Source organism: Wasmannia auropunctata, unplaced genomic scaffold (assembly GCF_000956235.1).
Source record: "Wasmannia auropunctata unplaced genomic scaffold, wasmannia.A_1.0 LD335939.1, whole genome shotgun sequence".
NCBI lineage: Eukaryota > Metazoa > Arthropoda > Insecta > Hymenoptera > Formicidae > Wasmannia > Wasmannia auropunctata.
The window spans coordinates 73,343-90,849 of NW_012026951.1; the positions used below are offsets into that span (position 1 = coordinate 73,343).

The 17,507-nt window shown below is 41.4% G+C and overlaps 2 protein-coding genes across 3 annotated transcripts in view; one reads left to right on the forward strand and one right to left on the reverse strand.

The window, feature by feature from the left end:
- The window catches only part of LOC105455096 (hairy/enhancer-of-split related with YRPW motif protein 2), a 38,428-nt gene extending 25,032 nt beyond the window's left edge, over positions 1 to 13,396 (forward strand). The window contains exons 1-4 of one of the 2 annotated variants that reach the window (XM_011698152.1): positions 7,249 to 8,165; positions 10,171 to 10,354; positions 10,618 to 10,854; positions 11,242 to 13,396. In XM_011698152.1, coding sequence (XP_011696454.1) covers positions 8,049 to 8,165; positions 10,171 to 10,354; positions 10,618 to 10,854; positions 11,242 to 11,858 — 1,155 coding nt within the window. In that variant the 5' untranslated portion in view covers positions 7,249 to 8,048 and the 3' untranslated portion in view covers positions 11,859 to 13,396. Of the gene's footprint in view, positions 1 to 7,248; positions 8,166 to 10,170; positions 10,355 to 10,617; positions 10,855 to 11,241 lie in introns of those variants that run through there. The other variant, XM_011698151.1, reaches the window with a different exon arrangement.
- A 241-nt stretch (positions 13,397 to 13,637) lies between these two features.
- LOC105455095 (elongation factor 1-alpha) lies at positions 13,638 to 17,208 on the reverse strand. The gene is made up of 3 exons (XM_011698150.1): positions 16,367 to 17,208; positions 15,356 to 15,849; positions 13,638 to 14,716 (listed from the first exon to the last, which is right to left on the reverse strand). The coding sequence occupies exons 1-3, from the start codon at positions 17,187 to 17,189 to the stop codon at positions 14,648 to 14,650; spliced, it is 1,386 nt and encodes a 461-aa protein (XP_011696452.1). The 5' UTR covers positions 17,190 to 17,208; the 3' UTR covers positions 13,638 to 14,647.
- Between the last annotated feature and the right edge of the window lie 299 nt (positions 17,209 to 17,507).

Below are 17,507 nucleotides of genomic sequence, written 5' to 3' on the forward strand. Positions count from 1 at the left end.
TAAATTTAACGGCAGAATTTCTAAGCATACTATTGCAATCAACATCTGAAATTTCTTTATCTATTGTTAACTGTTCGATAGCCTTCGGGAACCAATCGTCATTCTCGCTGTCTGAATAATTGGTGCTATCTGATAGAGCCTCCATATTTTTTATATATTGTACACTAAATATTAATTATATACGGTACACTAAATATATTGCTATTGCACAACTGGAGCACAATTTTTGATACCTATAAAGACGTTCTCGACTCAACGGAGTCCGTTTTGAAACTGAGCTACACACATTCAAATTTGTTTCTAAGCACAAGAGAAGAAATGGGAAGGTCATAACAGCTGAACACACTATTGTTCGAAGACGCGGGAAGCTAGACCGAAGGATCAAGAAGCGATTTAAGGACCCTTTTCTACATTAACATAGAAAATTCCTGCTTGGGTACCCGGGTACCCCGGTTATTGAAATTAAGTGCAATTTTTGGTTATAGAGAGAAGGGTTAACCTTGCACTTTTTGAATTTCGTTTTTTCTTTATTAATTATGCTACGTGCTTTATTTTTTGTGCCTTGAAATCAGCACTGTGATTTAAAGCACATTTCCGGAAATAAAAGAATCTTTTACCAGCCTCTTGAAGTCGCCCTTATAAATGTTTATCCGCTCGCATTTTGTGCATATATAGCGGGATAGCTTTAATAGCCTTTTAATAGTGACCAGATAATCGACGGAATAATCTGACGTGATTCGAGAGTCACGACGATTTCACGTCACGTGTTGAGGCTCGTTGCAATCGGGTGAGACATATCGTCGGGCTTTTGACGTTAGAGTCCCGTCGCGATTATTTCGAGATTTCCGCGAATCGGATAGCCCGGCGTCGCTGAATATCGCGCAGTGGACTTCGCGCGATGGCCATTAATGGCGTCGATAATGGAGCTCTCTCGATAGCCGATCAGGGGTTACAATCGTACTATGAACCGACGCGATAATAGCGTTAAATATGTACGCGTAAACAAGTGCAGTATATAGCGTATGTTCCACATCAACGTATATCGGGTCAATGTGCGTGCGTCAAAATTGGAAGGTCGACAAAAAATTCGAAGGAAAATTGGACGATCGACGCAACTCTGATGCATCCTGTATACTTCAAATTGGCTTAATTAAAAAAGTTCAAAGAAAATTGGTGATTTCATCAATTAGTGCGCAAGGCCTGAATAGTTTATAGTAAGAAGGATAGCTCCGAAAATATAAGTCGGTTTAATTATTCGCGTCGCGATAGTTGAGACTCGCCCGTTAAGCTTCTTCTTTTAAGAAGTTTGCTCGAAAATAATTAGATAGAATTTTAAATCAGAGATTGTAATTTTTTGATGTCTAGAAAAGAAAATTGACTTTTTAAATTCATGTAATAAATTACGCTTAACCTTTTATTAACATCTTAATGATTCAGGTATATATTGATTCATAATGAATTTGTATCAAGATTGCTTTATATTTTAGTCATTCTGCACATCAAATCCAAATTGCATAATTGAAATTCAGTTCAATTGGATAGATTATATTTTTTTAAGTACTTGTACTCGGATAATTTGGTTAATCATATATTAATACGATCTGATTATTATTAGTTAAACTAATTAATTATGATTAACCGCGAGATATTGCCAGCTCGGAGTTTTGCCAGTGGAAATGTTTTCTTACAACGGCGGAATGTAGCGGACGAGCTTCCTTGTTTAAAACTTCGTGAAAACATCACGTGAACGGTCCCAATAATAGCCGACTCGCGTATCCCAATAACACTTGTCAAATGTCACATAAAGCGATTTGCACACTGAGCATCGTGTCTCGCGGTCGCGTTTTTAAATGACCCAACACCATTTTCATTGCAAATTATAGGATACGATCGACACGTGGCTTATCGATTTTTCTGCTCGTACATTCTTTATGAAAATTTATGAAAAATTTGCAAAAAATGTACGCCGGAGGAATGCCTCTTCGCTTGTTTTTTTATAGAAGGCATAATGGGACTCCTCTTATCCGCGATAAGCGGACTCCAAATATGTGGAAATAATAGTATTATGGTTGAAATTATTATTGAATGCTGTATTATATACATACATGTATGTCGTGTTTATCTACACGGGGTGTCCCGCAATCTGACCACCGCGACCATTAAAATTTGCTTGAGAGGGTCGGGCCATCCTCGAGGGGTGTCTGCCGGCTCTCTCGAGTGAACTCCTACGAAAATTCTCTTCGCTCGTGTATATTTATATTCGCGCGGGAGCGTGATTCGGCTCTCGGACACGCGACGCCGCGACGAAAATAGTGTGTTTCCGAATGCGTCACCGTTTTGGTGAAAACAGGACGTGTTTACCCGCCGACGCGCGGTGTGCTGCTTCATCCGCGATTAGCGTGGTCGTAACGTATCTTTCTCGCGAAATGTCTCCTTCGCTTTCTCGATCTCACGTGAACGGCTTGTTACTCGGCTGAGGAGCGACGTCAGCCGAACGTGCTGAGGCTTCAATTCGATGAGCCATCGTTCTTTTCGTCCAGCGTTCGTTTAAGTTAAGAAGGAGTTGTCAATCGTGATAAACAAGTGATATTAACGAATCACTCGTTATCACTGATCGACTGATCAGTCGAAATTGAAAGGAGATATTAACGAGAAAATGTCTAATAAAAATTCGAGTGTGTTAGATGTATCGTAATTAGGAATAATCATATACGCAATTATTATACCGTTAATGACACGTGATAATTTTTAAGCGATAAGGAAATCGCCGGTGTCGTTTAAATTAAATTGTAACGCTAATTGAGTCACTCCTTGTGCAGTGATAACGCTTGTTGTTCTTACAAATATCTTATTTTTATCGGATCGACAAACGTCGCGTCTCGGCGTCGGCTGGCTCGAAAAATACAGGATCATCGAGAGAGATGCCCGCGGCAATTGCCCACGCTTTCGGTGCAGTATATGTACATTTTAAATAAATTTTAGTAAGAAAAAGTTGTTATACTGCGTGTCACGTGAATATGAATGTTGTGCGAATGAAGTACCATACATCTTGTAGTGACGTTCAAGGTTCCAAGAGGTTCTCTCGATCGCGTCGAGGTTTCAACATTGGTCTCTTGCTCGCCGAATGAATCTTAATTTATGGAGATACCATTTAACGCCGGTCGCGCGGCATTCGTGGCCTCAAGGTTGCATTCGCAACAGACGGGCAAAAATATCCTCCGACGAGTCGGAGGAACAGGAAACGCCATTCGCGATCTGGGGCACGACACAAATTATACACGCGGCAATCGTAAATCCGCGTGGGCGCGTTCCATCGTAATAATTTCGATGAAGGAAGAAATATGCGAAGGTTTTTGCAGGTAAATAGCGGATGGGAAATAACAGAAAAGGTGCCCGGTAACCGCATCTCGCGGCGTCACCGAGCGCGAAGTTACGAAGGTCCGCTCGAGGAACTCCTCACGTTCTGTTTTTTTTTTCTTTTGCTAACTTCGCGTGTCGTCGATCTGCAGCTGCCTCGGCACGATGCGTCAAGTAATTTATTTTCGCATCTAAATATAGCCGCGGCAGCGCCATGCACCGATTTGCATAAGCGGGTTGGATTTTCCTTGTCGTGTATATAATATATACATAATATATATATTGCTGACGCGTATGCGCGCATGTGTATGTGTGCCGATATTATTTTATTTAATATTTAGTAAGCTGCTCGTAGAATTTTCAGCAATTTATTTTGATGAAAATAAAATGGGAGAACTAACTGAACTTTTAAATACACATTTAATAACATCATATATATATATATATAATATTTCATATTATAATTTAATTATATTATATAATAAAATTGTTGAAATTATTTTATATCTTACTTTTTATATCAACGACATAAAGCAGTTGTGAAGAAATACTATGATTAGTACGACAACCTCGAGTTGTCATATTTTGCTCGAGTAATACCGAATTAAAATTTACGTTAGATGATTCATGTAATATAATATTTAGCGCCGAGACACGACCGTGTCTCATGATAATATAATTTGATTTCGAGGAAAAATTCTATTTTTAATTTTATACTGTATTTTGATGCATACACTTTAATGTACATAAGTATAATATATATGTGTATTTGATTGTCCTTCATATATGGCACATACAATCTTAAATTGAATTATATTTTAGAACTGTTTATTTAAAATTTTTTTTACAAGATCTATAATTTCGTTTTTATTTGTAATTTTTTTATGTGCATGCAGTGCATTTTGATACTTTATATATATATATATATATATATGTGTGTGTGTGTGTTTTCCGATTTAAATGTTCGTATTATTATTACACGCAAGATTACAAACAGAAGTACTCCGAATTCGTTAACGCGAATTATGGATCGGCCAAAGTGGATTTAATTTCGCACAGATTCGCCGACATATCGGCGATCGTAACAAAAGTTGATTTGCGCACGAGGCAGACTGATGATAAGCTAGAAGCTCTCCGCGGCCGCAGTTGTTGTCGCCAAGATGCTGGGATCCGGTGATGCCCGGTTATCGTTTGAAAAACACTGGCTGGACCACCGCGGTCAGCGCGCACGCCGATAAACTCTCGGTCATAATGCGAGCTTTCATGCCGCAGAGCGCGCAGAGATCACCGAGTACCGGTTATATCCGGCACGCCGATAACTCGACCCCGTTAAAGCGGTTCTCGCGCCGCTTTTTTTCCTCCGTCGTTGTCGTCGTCGTCGTTGGATTTCTTCTTCTCACTGTTTCGAGACGCGATCGCCGGTCAATGTGCAAATAACTGCCCGCCGTTCTCTCGACACGCCTCAGCATCCTTCAGCATCGTCGGGGCTTATCTTGACTTCGCGGATGTTTGCAGAATTATAATTTAATGAGAGAAAATTCGATAATTGGCGATATTGTTTAAATTACAATTTACTGAATTCTGTCTTGATTATATGTATCTTACAATTTACATAAGATGCGATTTGTATGACAATTGTACTAATCATTTATGATAAGTGATAATTTGTGCGATACAGGGAAAAATTGTTTGTAAATAACTGCATTTTTTTAATTCGCAGTTTTTTTGCGCGCATGTTCACATTCAAGTTTACTACCGCTCTCTCTTTTCTCTCTCTAATTGTAATACAAATGAGAGTCAATAATGACCGCAGAGCATTGATTGATATTTTATAGAGCAGTTAATTTTAAACATACATTGCCATAAATCTGAATCCAAATCACATATTGCATTATTAAAATCATAAATGCAAATGTTATGTGTTTATTCACATTTATTATATCACATCAGACTTTGTAACAGAAATGACGATAACTCGGCGCTGGCGGAGATTAGCAAGAAAGATGACTGAATAACGTTTTGCTATGTTTTATGCGTTTTTGCCCATGTGATAAGGATAGAATGATTCGTTTATTTCGCGGAAGGAGTGTAGAAAATTACATCAGATTTGGCAAAAACAAACTCGTGCCTCGAGGAAATTATGTTTTTTATTTATTAGTGGGGGAGTAAAGATCTTATATTAACCGGTTACATGCGCTTATCATGACCTCAGTGTCTCGATAATTTTTAACTGTTGTGAGATGTGTCTAACATCATATCCTATGAACTAAATTGATAGATAGAAGACTATAGTCGGTCTTCTCCATTTAGAAATTCTGATAATCATAGTTCATTTCTTCATTAATATTGTGTGCATCTTGTTTTAGTAGGTATTTACTTTAGCTTTTGGTAAAAAAATTATTGGAGATATATAGGAATATGTAAATGAACTATTTTTATAAAATTAAATAAAGATTAACGGATCGTTTTACTGAAAAATTTTATGATGAATCTACTTCAGTGGATATCCGACGGATAGCAAACGTGAGAAATATGTCACGTGACAGTTGAAAACAGAATTTTCACACTTTATATGTATAAACATAAATAATTGTATAGCGATCGTGGCGCAGAGAGTTGTGCGTCTGCTTTCGGTGCCAAAGACTCGAGTTCCAACTAGAAACAGCGGATTTTTATTCGACGCTACCTCTCTCGGAAGACAGCAGCAGACCACTAACAATGAGAAGTATATCTTGCCATGAAAACCTCTCTAAATTATAACGTTCGGAACTGACGTTAAAACTGTAGGTTTCGTACATCTGTGTATAACATTGTAAATAGCATACACCACAGAAATACGATGAATCACCACGCTTTTAACAAGAGGCAAAGAACTCGAATATAAACATAAAGAACTTGACATGTCAGGCAAAAAATCATCAATAATGATAATAACTAGTCCTGACTAGAGAAACCTAATATTAAAAATAATGTGTTATATTTAAATTTGAGCAAGAATTATGTAGTTATATTACTTCTGAAATGATTCTTATCCATATATTTCATTATAATTTATAAGTTAAAATGAAGAATATGGATAAGAATCATTTTTATCAACTTTCATTTACCATTTAATCTCATAATATCAGAAGTAATATAACTAATTCTTGCTCATATTTAAATATAACACATTGTTTTTAATATTAGGTTTCTCTAGTTGGGACTAGTTATCATCATTATTGATGATTTTTGCCTGACATTTCAAGTTCTTTATGTTTATATTCGAGTCCTTTGCCTCTTGTCCGAAGCATGGTGACTTCTTATTGTATTTCTGTGGAATGTGGTATGCGCTATTTACAATTTACACAGATATACATATACATATAACAGCTATCTGCTTAAGAATTTTTTTGTGCTTTATTTTATTAACCAGTATATAACTAATAATTAATAATTATTCCAAGAATAATGTTTTTTTAGCGCTATCTATTGTAATATTAGAATTGAGCATCGTAAAATATCCTGTTCAATTAATTTGAAGTCTTTCTTAGAAATGTCGTTTGCAGACATTCGCATAAAATATTTGTCAGCGTCAGCTCGCCCATAAGTACGATCGACAGAAAGATAATCGTTGCAAGACTTTAGAAAATTGCATGGAACCGGCGGGAGAAATTCGACGGCGGGAAGTCAAATGGCGCGATCGGGTACAATAGTTTCGACGGCAGTAATCAAAGTCAGAAACAGCAAGACCAGAAGTTGAGGGTTTGGCTCGACGCACGGCGTGGCGTGACGAGTGGGGCGCGACGGGTGAGACGCGTGTTGCCTCACGTGTTGGGCGTAATACATCGCGTTTCCGACACGTGATGCCTCCTCATAGCCGCGCGGCGCGGCACGGTGCGGCGCGACGCGGCGTGACGTCTCCCTCCCGATGGCCGAAGAAGAAACGCGAGTGTCGTCGCTCGCGGCTCGTAGTCGTCGGCGCGCCTGCGATTCGCGAGCATGCACAGCATTGTTGTTCGATAACGAGAGGCATCGCCCGTCCCGAGTGTTGAGTGGCCGGCTAATCTCTCACTGAGTTTCGATAATTGCGATAAGTGCTTTGAATAATTCTGAAAAATTATAAATTGTTGTCTTTAAATAAATAAATAAAAGAAGCAGAGAAACAATAAATATATTTGCAATATATTGCAATATTGGAAATCGATTGTACTTTAATGCAAACTTAAGTAATAATACTCTTAAATGAATACGCTGTCTATAATAATACACAATTGACAGTATCGAAGAATACCAGTTATAAGATACAAAATATAAAATCGAACATTTTTCGTTGTGAAATCCATTTGAACTGGATTGTATGTGAAACAGCTGTTGTGCTACAAGTTCTAAGTGTCCCGGCGTAATTACTCGATACAGTGTGAATTGGTCGAAGAAGGTATAATTCGGAGTCGAATTTTCTTCGGGAAAATTATTTCGAAAGTGAATTTTAATCAGCGCAGACTCCGATATAGACTATCTATATTTGTCGAGATAGAAGTTTATTTTCGAATGGTGCGCACGTGTACCGTGCGTATCGCGGATATTTAAAGAGAAGCAGCAAGAACGATAAGTGATCTTCAAGCGGATCGATATTTCCGCTCTCAAAGATTTCGCGGAAGGAGACTCGATAAGGAGGTACCTTTTCTCTCCTGTGTTTTGCCACTCAAGACAGGATGGTCACGCATAGTATGGATAACATCCTGAACATGCAGTACTACCCGACGAACAGCCACGTCGACGCGTCGGTGCATTCACCGCCACCGAGGAAGAGACGTTGTTTGAATAAAGAGGTGAATACGTTTCCGTCAATCTGATTGAGCGAAATCGATATCCCGTTCCTTTCCGCTCGAGAGGAAAAGACAGTGTCACGCAGTCTTGTAGTGCGATGAATAATTGAAGGATGCCATCGGAACGCATTCTTCCACCAAAGCCCGACTCTTTCATTGGTTATAACATTAAATTAATTGTGTGACTTTAGGAAAGGGTATAGCGTCTAATTAATTTTTCGCGTTCGAGAAGAAGTTTGCGTTAGGAAGCTGGCCGAGGCTTCGGGCTACCCCACATATGAAAAGTCGCTGTTTCATCCTTCTATTATGATTTATGGTCTTTAGGGACATTATACCTCGCGTATTCCGCTCCCGTTCCCGTCGTGGGATGCGCCGATTTATGCGCCGATCACTTGCGTAATTTCGCATGAATGAGTTCCATGGAAAACGCCGCGTTGGCCGCGTGCCAGGAACGAACGTTACCGCGGGCTCGTATGCTACGCGCGCTCGTAAAATGAGCACAGATCTCGAGGCGCCATTGTGACGTCGCTTTTGTCCGTTTTGTTATTTTCAACGCATAATTGCGGAGCAGACCGCGCGCTTCATTCTCTTGTAAAATTTGTTTTGAAACGAATCCAACAGGCGGTTTGTTCGAATGTATGGTTTGCGTCGATTATCTTGAACACAGAGCAAATTGTGATTATCTGGATGAGTATGGCATGTTGTTTGTTTTCAAAGTAGAGACTCCCGAGCAAGAAATGTAGTTATATAAGATTCGACTGTGGCACGATATGCAGATGATAATTTAAAAATAAAAAATAAAAAAATTCAGAAAGATTGTGTTATACTGTTCTCAAAATAAGCAGTGCAAGTATGGAAATTTGGCTGGAGCATCGTGAGGTTGTAACATGAATTGCAAATTAGCTAAATGGTTCGATCCATGATAGATCCGGTTTCGTGACTGCGACTGTTCATTCAGCTCGTAGCGTTCGGTATACGCGCTCCTGTCTTGATTCATTTAAAGAGCTCGTTCTTGAGAAAATTGTGATTATCGGGGATATCCCGTCCTCACGCGTATCACGCGCAATTTTGTCGTCGAACGTGAGATTTTTCCATTACATCACGTTGCTTCGTGCCTGATCGTCCGACGTTATCTTTCCGCATATTCGCACGATAGACGAACATTTCGGCGAATTAAGGCGGTTACCTAACTAAACACGATACGTGCCTCGAGATCGTGACACGCGGCACGTACAGATAATTACGCTCCAGCAGCGAATCGCGACGTGACCTTTGAAGACGATAACGTGTTTTAATTCGTTTGTGATAGCGTAATTACGATTTCTCTCTTTCTCTCTCTCTCTCTTTATCTCTCGTTCGCGACGAATGTCGTTGTTTTAAGATATCCGTGGGTGGACCAATGAAGATTGCTTAACTTGAGATCACATTTTATTTTTGAGCCATAAACTCTCTAATTGCGATAACAAATCTTTGTAAAAATTTATGAAGTTCGATATTTTAAATCTCTCATTTTTTTAATTAGTAAAAGATTAAGTTTAATTGGGTGTAAAGCATGTACAGTACATACAAACCGAGCGATTGACGTCTGACTATATCTTGATCGTTACTACTGCAAGATAAGCAAAAAATTAAATGTATCGACTTGCGTGGGAGTCTTTTTTAAAGAAAATATATCTGATATATGTAATGTTACCATGTTTTTCAAAATATTGATAAATATTTATATTGTTTTAAACATATTTAACATATTTAAATTGCAAAGAAGACGACAATATTACATTTGCAATTTGTTAATCTGACGAATAATTATTTCATAAATTTGAAACTTCCGTTCACATATTAATAAATTACAATAGTAATAATATAAGATTATATGTTAATAAATGATATGATTATATTATATAATTGTACATAACAAAGCTCTAAAATATTTCAAAGCGTCGATAAACGGCTCTAAGATATTAAGGCGTTCAGTAGATAATTGGATCGTATTCGTTTTGTGTTGCAGCAAGATCCGATGTCACACAGGATCATCGAGAAACGCAGAAGAGATCGTATGAACAACTGCCTGGCCGACCTCAGCAGACTCATACCGGCGGAATACTTGAAGAAGGGTCGGGGCAGAGTCGAAAAGACGGAGATCATCGAAATGGCGATCCGTCACATGAAGCATCTTCAAGGCCTCCGGCAAGGTGAGTTCGCGCGATTTAATCGATTAATTCCGTTCGCGATTCTCCTAAACAAGATTATTTTGGAAATGATAATATGTCACCGCAACACCGGCCATTGTATTTCCGTGAGTTGGCAATAACAGCAGCTAATGTCACTCCACAAGTAGACCGATTGCAGACTGCGAATAAGAGATATACGTTCTCTCGGTGCTTTTTAAAGACGACGAGCGCATAAGTCGTACTTGTGGCATCGCTTATTGGAATTTGCAATATGTTTCATTTAGATACCAAGCACTCGCCCGTGACGCCGGTGCACACCCATCCCGAGGACAGCGTGGACAGCGTGTCCCATTCGACCGCGGCCTCCACCGCGGCGGAGCATTACAAACTGGGATTTCAGGAGTGCTTGAGCGAAACCATGCATTTTCTCATCGAGGTCGAGGGTTTTTTCGCGAGGGATGCCCTCTTCGTACAGCTCATCAATCATTTGCAGCAGCACTGTGACAAAATCGTAGCCACTAGTACGTGTCATTCGACTTTTGAAAGATATAAGCAGCTTAAAATCTTTTATTTAGATTTAGAAAATAGCGTACTTTAATACCTTCGATCCTGCTTTTCACACAGCGATAAACAACGATGAATATCGGTTCACTACAGTTTGCATACCTTGAAAAGAGAAAATAATATTTAAATTTTAAAGTGCATTCTAATAAATGTCTTTTTTATATGTTATCACAAAAATTATGGATTCTTAATACGTATATTCGCGCGCGCCGGTCAAATTAATATTTTATCTTCAAAATTTCGATACAAACGATAAAATTCTATAGTTATTCTTCAAAAAGATCGAGAATACCTGATATACTTTAAAAGAAGTTCCGACAGTTAATCATTGGAATTTGCTCCAGGTGACCGATTAGGCTTTCCGCATCCCGAGCTGCCAGTGATGAACGGCACGATGAACGGCGCCGGCTACTCGCACACGAGTATTCCGACGATATGCCAGCCCAACGGCGGCCACTCGGACCACGGCTCGAGCTCGGGCGTGAGCTCGTTCGGCGATCCGGAGCGCCCGCTGCTGCGACCGGCGATCGTGCCGCCGCCGACGATCGTGAGCGACGACAGCAACCACAGCACCCACTCGCACAGCACGCCGCCCGGAGCCGGAAGCGTCTCCTGTCGGGACCACCGGCCGACCAACTACAAGTTCAAGAGCTCGATCAAGCAGAGGTTCTCGGCGGAGAGGGTGAAGTCGTGTTCGCCGCCGGTGTCGAACGGCGCCGGGCTCGACAAGCCACCGTCCTCGTCGTCTCACGGGGTGCCGATCTTCGCTCTGCACGACGCCGGATCCTTCTACGTGCCACTGACAGTCGAGGCGTCCCTGATCAGACCCCATCTGAGCTTCATTCCGGACACCGGGCCCGACACCGTTCTGCATCCGGTCACGATATCGGTTAACTTCAATCACTCGTCGCCGACGGCGTGGTCGCAGCACCACAGTCCCACTCACCAGCATCAGACATAAGGGAGAGGCGAGAACGGTTAAAACGAATGACTCGTCATCCGATCGCCCATCGTGTCCATCGTGAGCGATGTAAATATACTCTGATCCATCAACTTCCGATACGCCATCAGTAGACTGATTTTTGCATTAGCAGTGCCCTAATACATGAGTATAAGAATTCTTGAATAATTCTGTCAGTCATTGCGATGGAATCGGGAGAGATAACGAGACCGTCCACGTGGCGCTCGCGAGAATCAAGAACAGTTTGTTCCTCCTATTTTATTGATCGCAATACGCGGTGGACATAAAGTGACCTATATACGATACAATTCGTTGACATAATCTAGTATACATCGTTAAATCTCAATAAATGAAATAAATTCTGATCATGTATCAAGTCTTTCTTGTTATTCGTATCGGTATCTTAAAAGTAATTGTGATGATAATTAAAAATGTCGTGTATAGGTCGCTTTTCGGATGTATGCATAGGAGACGCCGAAGTCGAGGATGTTTGTACATTTATTGAGGCTGTGGGTCGCTTTAGCATTTACGAGGTTCGAGAGAAAGCGTTGTTGTTAAGGGTTGTAAATAGGTAGAGTATTAAGGATAAGAAGCTCCAAAGTCGTTCTGGCTTCGGTGTGTCTTTCTTCGTTGTTAATCTGTATAATTCGGACATCCGTTTTCCTCCTTCCTCTTCCCTAACGGATATTTCATCTCGTCCCCACTCCTCTCCCCCCGTTTTGACTCCATCTATTTTCCTTTCTCGACGCCATTCTTCATAATTTTCATCTGACAAACTTTTCGCACCGCTATGTTCCCTTAGTAAAAAATCAGTATGAATATTGATGAATCAACGGATATCGTTTATTAATTATTTAACATGTTTGTGAGTATTCAGCGGAGGAGCACGTTGCGTCTTAATACAAAGTAGGGATCTGGAAACAGCTTCGTTTCTTATGTATCTTATAGTAAGATCGTAGTATGAAAAGATCGTAGACATACTATGTCTATGGAAAATACATATAGCATGTCTTTTTCTGTTAGGCTAACGCAGCAAACGCATGACAATAGACAAACGTTATCAACCTAACAGAATTCACAGAAGCGACGATCTTGCTTCGAGATCCCAACCGGATTGATCCGTGTAAATCGATGATTTTCCGTTTTTGCGTTGTAAGTTAGAGTAAAAGTGCCTACACGTATGTATACATACATACATCATACACATATATAAACATGTATACGTATATGTACGTATGTATGTATATAGCGATTCATGAATTCCACTTATGTGATTTTTCCCGATATTCGTTTCTCTTTTTTTTTTCTGCGAATATAATCCTGTGTCATGTTCGATCACGAGAGGATTGAGTCTGCTCGACGCCCCGCCAAGAACGGGCCTCAGCAATTAAAGACTGACCAAGACCTGCATTACATTAAAAAAAAAACTCTTATAAGATCACTGCATTAAGTATATTTGTACATACCACGTCTAGCTGTAACTTTAACAAAGAGAGGAGAAGAAGTTTATGCGGAATAAATTATATTTACCTTAGAAACCCGCCCCTCTTCTTTTGCGTCAACCACTCCGTCTTACGTCACGTCTACCTACGCGAACTCTTCGCCTGCATACACATTTGGATCAACCGGAGGAGAGATGTAGGAAAGAAGATATTCTACTTCTAATAATTCTCTAACTGCGCAATTGCGGTCTAATAATAATTATTTTCCATCTGTCGCAGAATTACGAAAGAGGATAACGTATAATAGTCGGGGAGAAAGTAAAGAGAGACCTGGAGATGCAATTAAAGATTTTTTTTTATTACATCAACGTAATACTGGCTAAGGGTCAAAACAATGTCATAGAACGCGTCTATGGTCAGCGGGAGGGACAGCGCCGAGATCAACATGTTGCGACTCGCGACGGATGTCTCATCCTCTTTAAGGAGATCGCTTTTGCCCTCCTCGAGAGGGGAAGGCAGCCGGACGATTCGCCGACGACGAAGAGAGGGAGCATAGTCTAATGATCCCTATATAACTACAAGATAAATATCTTATAAGTATAATAAAACTAATTGCACAGAGAGCGAGGCAACCAAGTCTCGGAACAAATCAGCCTTAATGAACCCTTCGAAAAGAATCGAGAGAAGTCTTGCTGGGTATGTGCGAGCCAGCGGCGCTCGCCTCGACGTCGCCGATCGCGGCGACGTCGCTAAGTTACTCGTCGCTGCTCCGTCTCGGTGGAGACGGGACATCCGACGGGGAGGGAAAAAAAAAAGGAAAGGCAATGCACTCGCCGTCTCGCTCGCTCCCGCTCTCGCGAGAACAGGGGAGAGGATCCCGAGCGCGGCTGTCTCTGCGACACTCCGTGGTTGTTGCTGAATGCTCGATGTTGTATCAATTGAAAAACCTAACTACACAGAGTCCAAGGGAACTGAGTACCTGGTAAATACCGGACACATATCGTCAATATCGAGTAATTAATGATAAACGCGGTAAGACGCGGGGCAACGCTCCTCCTAGCATATGTGAGGCGTGCGCGGAGCATGGGTGAACTGAATGTGCAGGTTCGGATAGATGCGCGGGTTCAACACTACCGGATAATGTAACGGGGGTAAGCACAACATCTTATGACTTTTGGTATTAGTCGACGAGTACGAGTAGTCGAGCGGGGCAGCCACCGCGGCGGCATACTGCATCCTGACGGTGGGTCCCTGCTGCTGCTGCTGCTGCTGTTGCTGCTGCGCGGGGACGCCTGCTGCCACAGGGCATCTGCCGGCGGACTGCGAGCTTCCGAGGAAGCTTGATGGTTACTTTTTCTTCTGGGCTTTCTCCGCGGCCTTTGTTACCTTGCCCTGGGTGTCTTTGAAGGTGACGCTCTGCCGGGAAACATTATGAATTTTTAAATTAACACACATAACTTTGTTACGTTTTTTTTTTTGAACAATTAGTATTTTGTAATCTAGAGATTAAATTCAAGAAAAGACAATTTTATCCTTAATAAATAATATTTAAAATAATATTAGTTTTTCAAATTATTTCCAGGTATACGAAATACGGATATCGCAAAGATGCGAAATTTATTTTTCGTTTAATGAGAACGTTACACAAATGTTAAAATTGTCTAACAATATAATTGGTTAAAAACTATTTTGTTTCGTGAAAGATTTTTCTTTGTAAAGATTTTAAAAATAAGTTTTGACAGCTTCATTTTGAATACTTTATAAGCAGTTGTCTGTCACAAGCGCGAAAGAACCAGATTCGTTCATCGTTGATTTTCTCCCGCATATGATAAGGAAAGATCTTATTTTGAGTGGAAAGATATTATTTCACGATAAAAACAAGAACCAAAAACAGAAATCAATTCCACAAGATAACCGAATAATAAATCATAATATACTGCGTCTTTCGAAGAATGGAAATTCAAACAGTAAGAAGATACTTTATATAACACTTTATGTTTGAAGTCGCTCTGAGCCCGCTTTTATCTTAAACTTTCCGTGATAAATTCCTCGTACCTTGATAACACCCACAGCGACGGTCTGACGCATATCGCGGACCGCGAAGCGGCCCAGGGGCGGAAACTCCTGGAAGGCCTCGACGCACATCGGTTTCGTCGGCTGCAGCATCACGATGGCGGCGTCGCCGCTCTTTATGCTCTTGGGATTCTCCTCGGTGGTCTTGCCGGTACGGCGGTCGCACTTCTCCTTGATTTCAGCGAATTTGCATGCAATGTGAGCGGTATGGCAGTCGAGCACCGGCGTGTAGCCGTTGCTGATCTGTCCCGGGTGATTCAGGACGATCACCTGGGCGGTGAAGTCGGCGGCGCCGCGCGGCGGCTGATTCTTGGAGTCGCCGGCGACGTAACCGCGTCTCAACTCCTTCACGGAGATATTCTTCACGTTGAAGCCAACATTGTCGCCGGGCAGGGCTTCCGTCAGCGCCTCGTGATGCATCTCGACAGATTTCACCTCGGTGGTGAGAGCCGCCGGCGCGAAAGTTACCAACATACCTTAAAATTATAAATTTATAGATAAGAATCTTCCGTCTAAAATGTCATGATATAGATAATTAATTAAATAATAATAGCCATTATTAAAAAAAAATAGAAGTATTAAACCTTAAAATTATAAATTTATAGATAAGAATCTCCCGTCTAAAATGGCATGATATAGATAATTAAATAATAGTAGTCATTATTAAAAAAATAGAAGTATTAAACGTGATATAGATAATTAAATAATAATAGCCATTATTAAAAAAATAGAAGTATTAAACGTGATTTGATTGGAGTAATGCATGACTTTGTATAAGAGAGATTTATAGCAGATCCGAGTTTTGATCCCGACCGTCACATCCCATGTGTAAATCCTCGGTTTTATAAAAGATTAATTGGAGAAAGTCGAAGTTAGATTTATGAGTGAAGATGAATGGTAGCCCACTTCGGGAAATCATATTTCATTTATTAAATATTATTTTCCAAATTTCGTGACTGTAGTTATTTTCTCTAGAATTCATATCATAATCACCTGGTTTCAAGATACCGGTCTCTACGCGGCCGACAGGCACCGTTCCAATACCACCGATCTTATAGACATCCTGAAGCGGCAGCCGTAAGGCCTTGTCGGTGGGCCTGGAAGGCGGCAGGATGGCATCGAGCGCCTCGATGAGCGTTTTACCCTCGGCATTGCCGTCCTTGCGTTCCACCTTCCAGCCCCTGTACCAGGGAGTCTTAGGGGACGGCTCGAGCATGTTGTCGCCGTGCCAGCCAGAGATCGGCACGAAGGCGACCGAGGCGGTGTTGTAACCGATTTTCTTGATATAAGATGACACCTCTTTCTTGATCTCCTCGAAACGCGTTTCCGAGTACGGCGGATCGGTCATGTCCATCTTGTTGACGCCGACGATCAGCTGTTTCACGCCCAGTGTGAAGGCGAGCAAGGCGTGCTCGCGGGTCTGTCCGTTTTTCGAAATACCGGCCTCGAACTCGCCGATACCGGCCGCGACGATCAGCACCGCGCAGTCGGCCTGGCTGGTGCCGGTGATCATGTTCTTGATGAAGTCACGGTGACCGGGCGCGTCGATGATGGTGACGTAGTACTTGGCCGTTTCGAATTTCCACAGGGCGATGTCGATGGTGATGCCGCGCTCGCGCTCCGCCTTGAGCTTGTCCAGCACCCAGGCGTACTTGAACGAGCCCTTGCCCATCTCCTGCGCCTCCCTCTCGAATTTCTCGATCGTCCGCTTGTCGATGCCGCCGCATTTGTAGATCAGATGACCGGTCGTCGTGGACTTGCCGGAATCCACGTGGCCGATCACCACGATGTTTATGTGGATCTTCTCCTTACCCATGATGATTGAGGCTCTAGCTACCTGCTGACACAAGTTGTCGAGAATTCAGTAGTGAGCTATCGATCGAGCGATACACGCGGCGGCGGTGTATCGATTTTAAAGTTGCTTTAATGCTTGTGCTAAAACGTGATTTAATATACGAGTAGCACATAATATGTTTCTCTCTATAGGATAGACCGTGGCGCAATATCCGTCTATAGGCTGTCTACTAAATCGGTCGTACATTGTAGACTCAAGGGAAGGCATTTCAAGCCAGTGTTGAGCCTCCACGCACATATTCAGCTATAGAATGTTCTAAAGCTGTCTCATGGGTCTTAA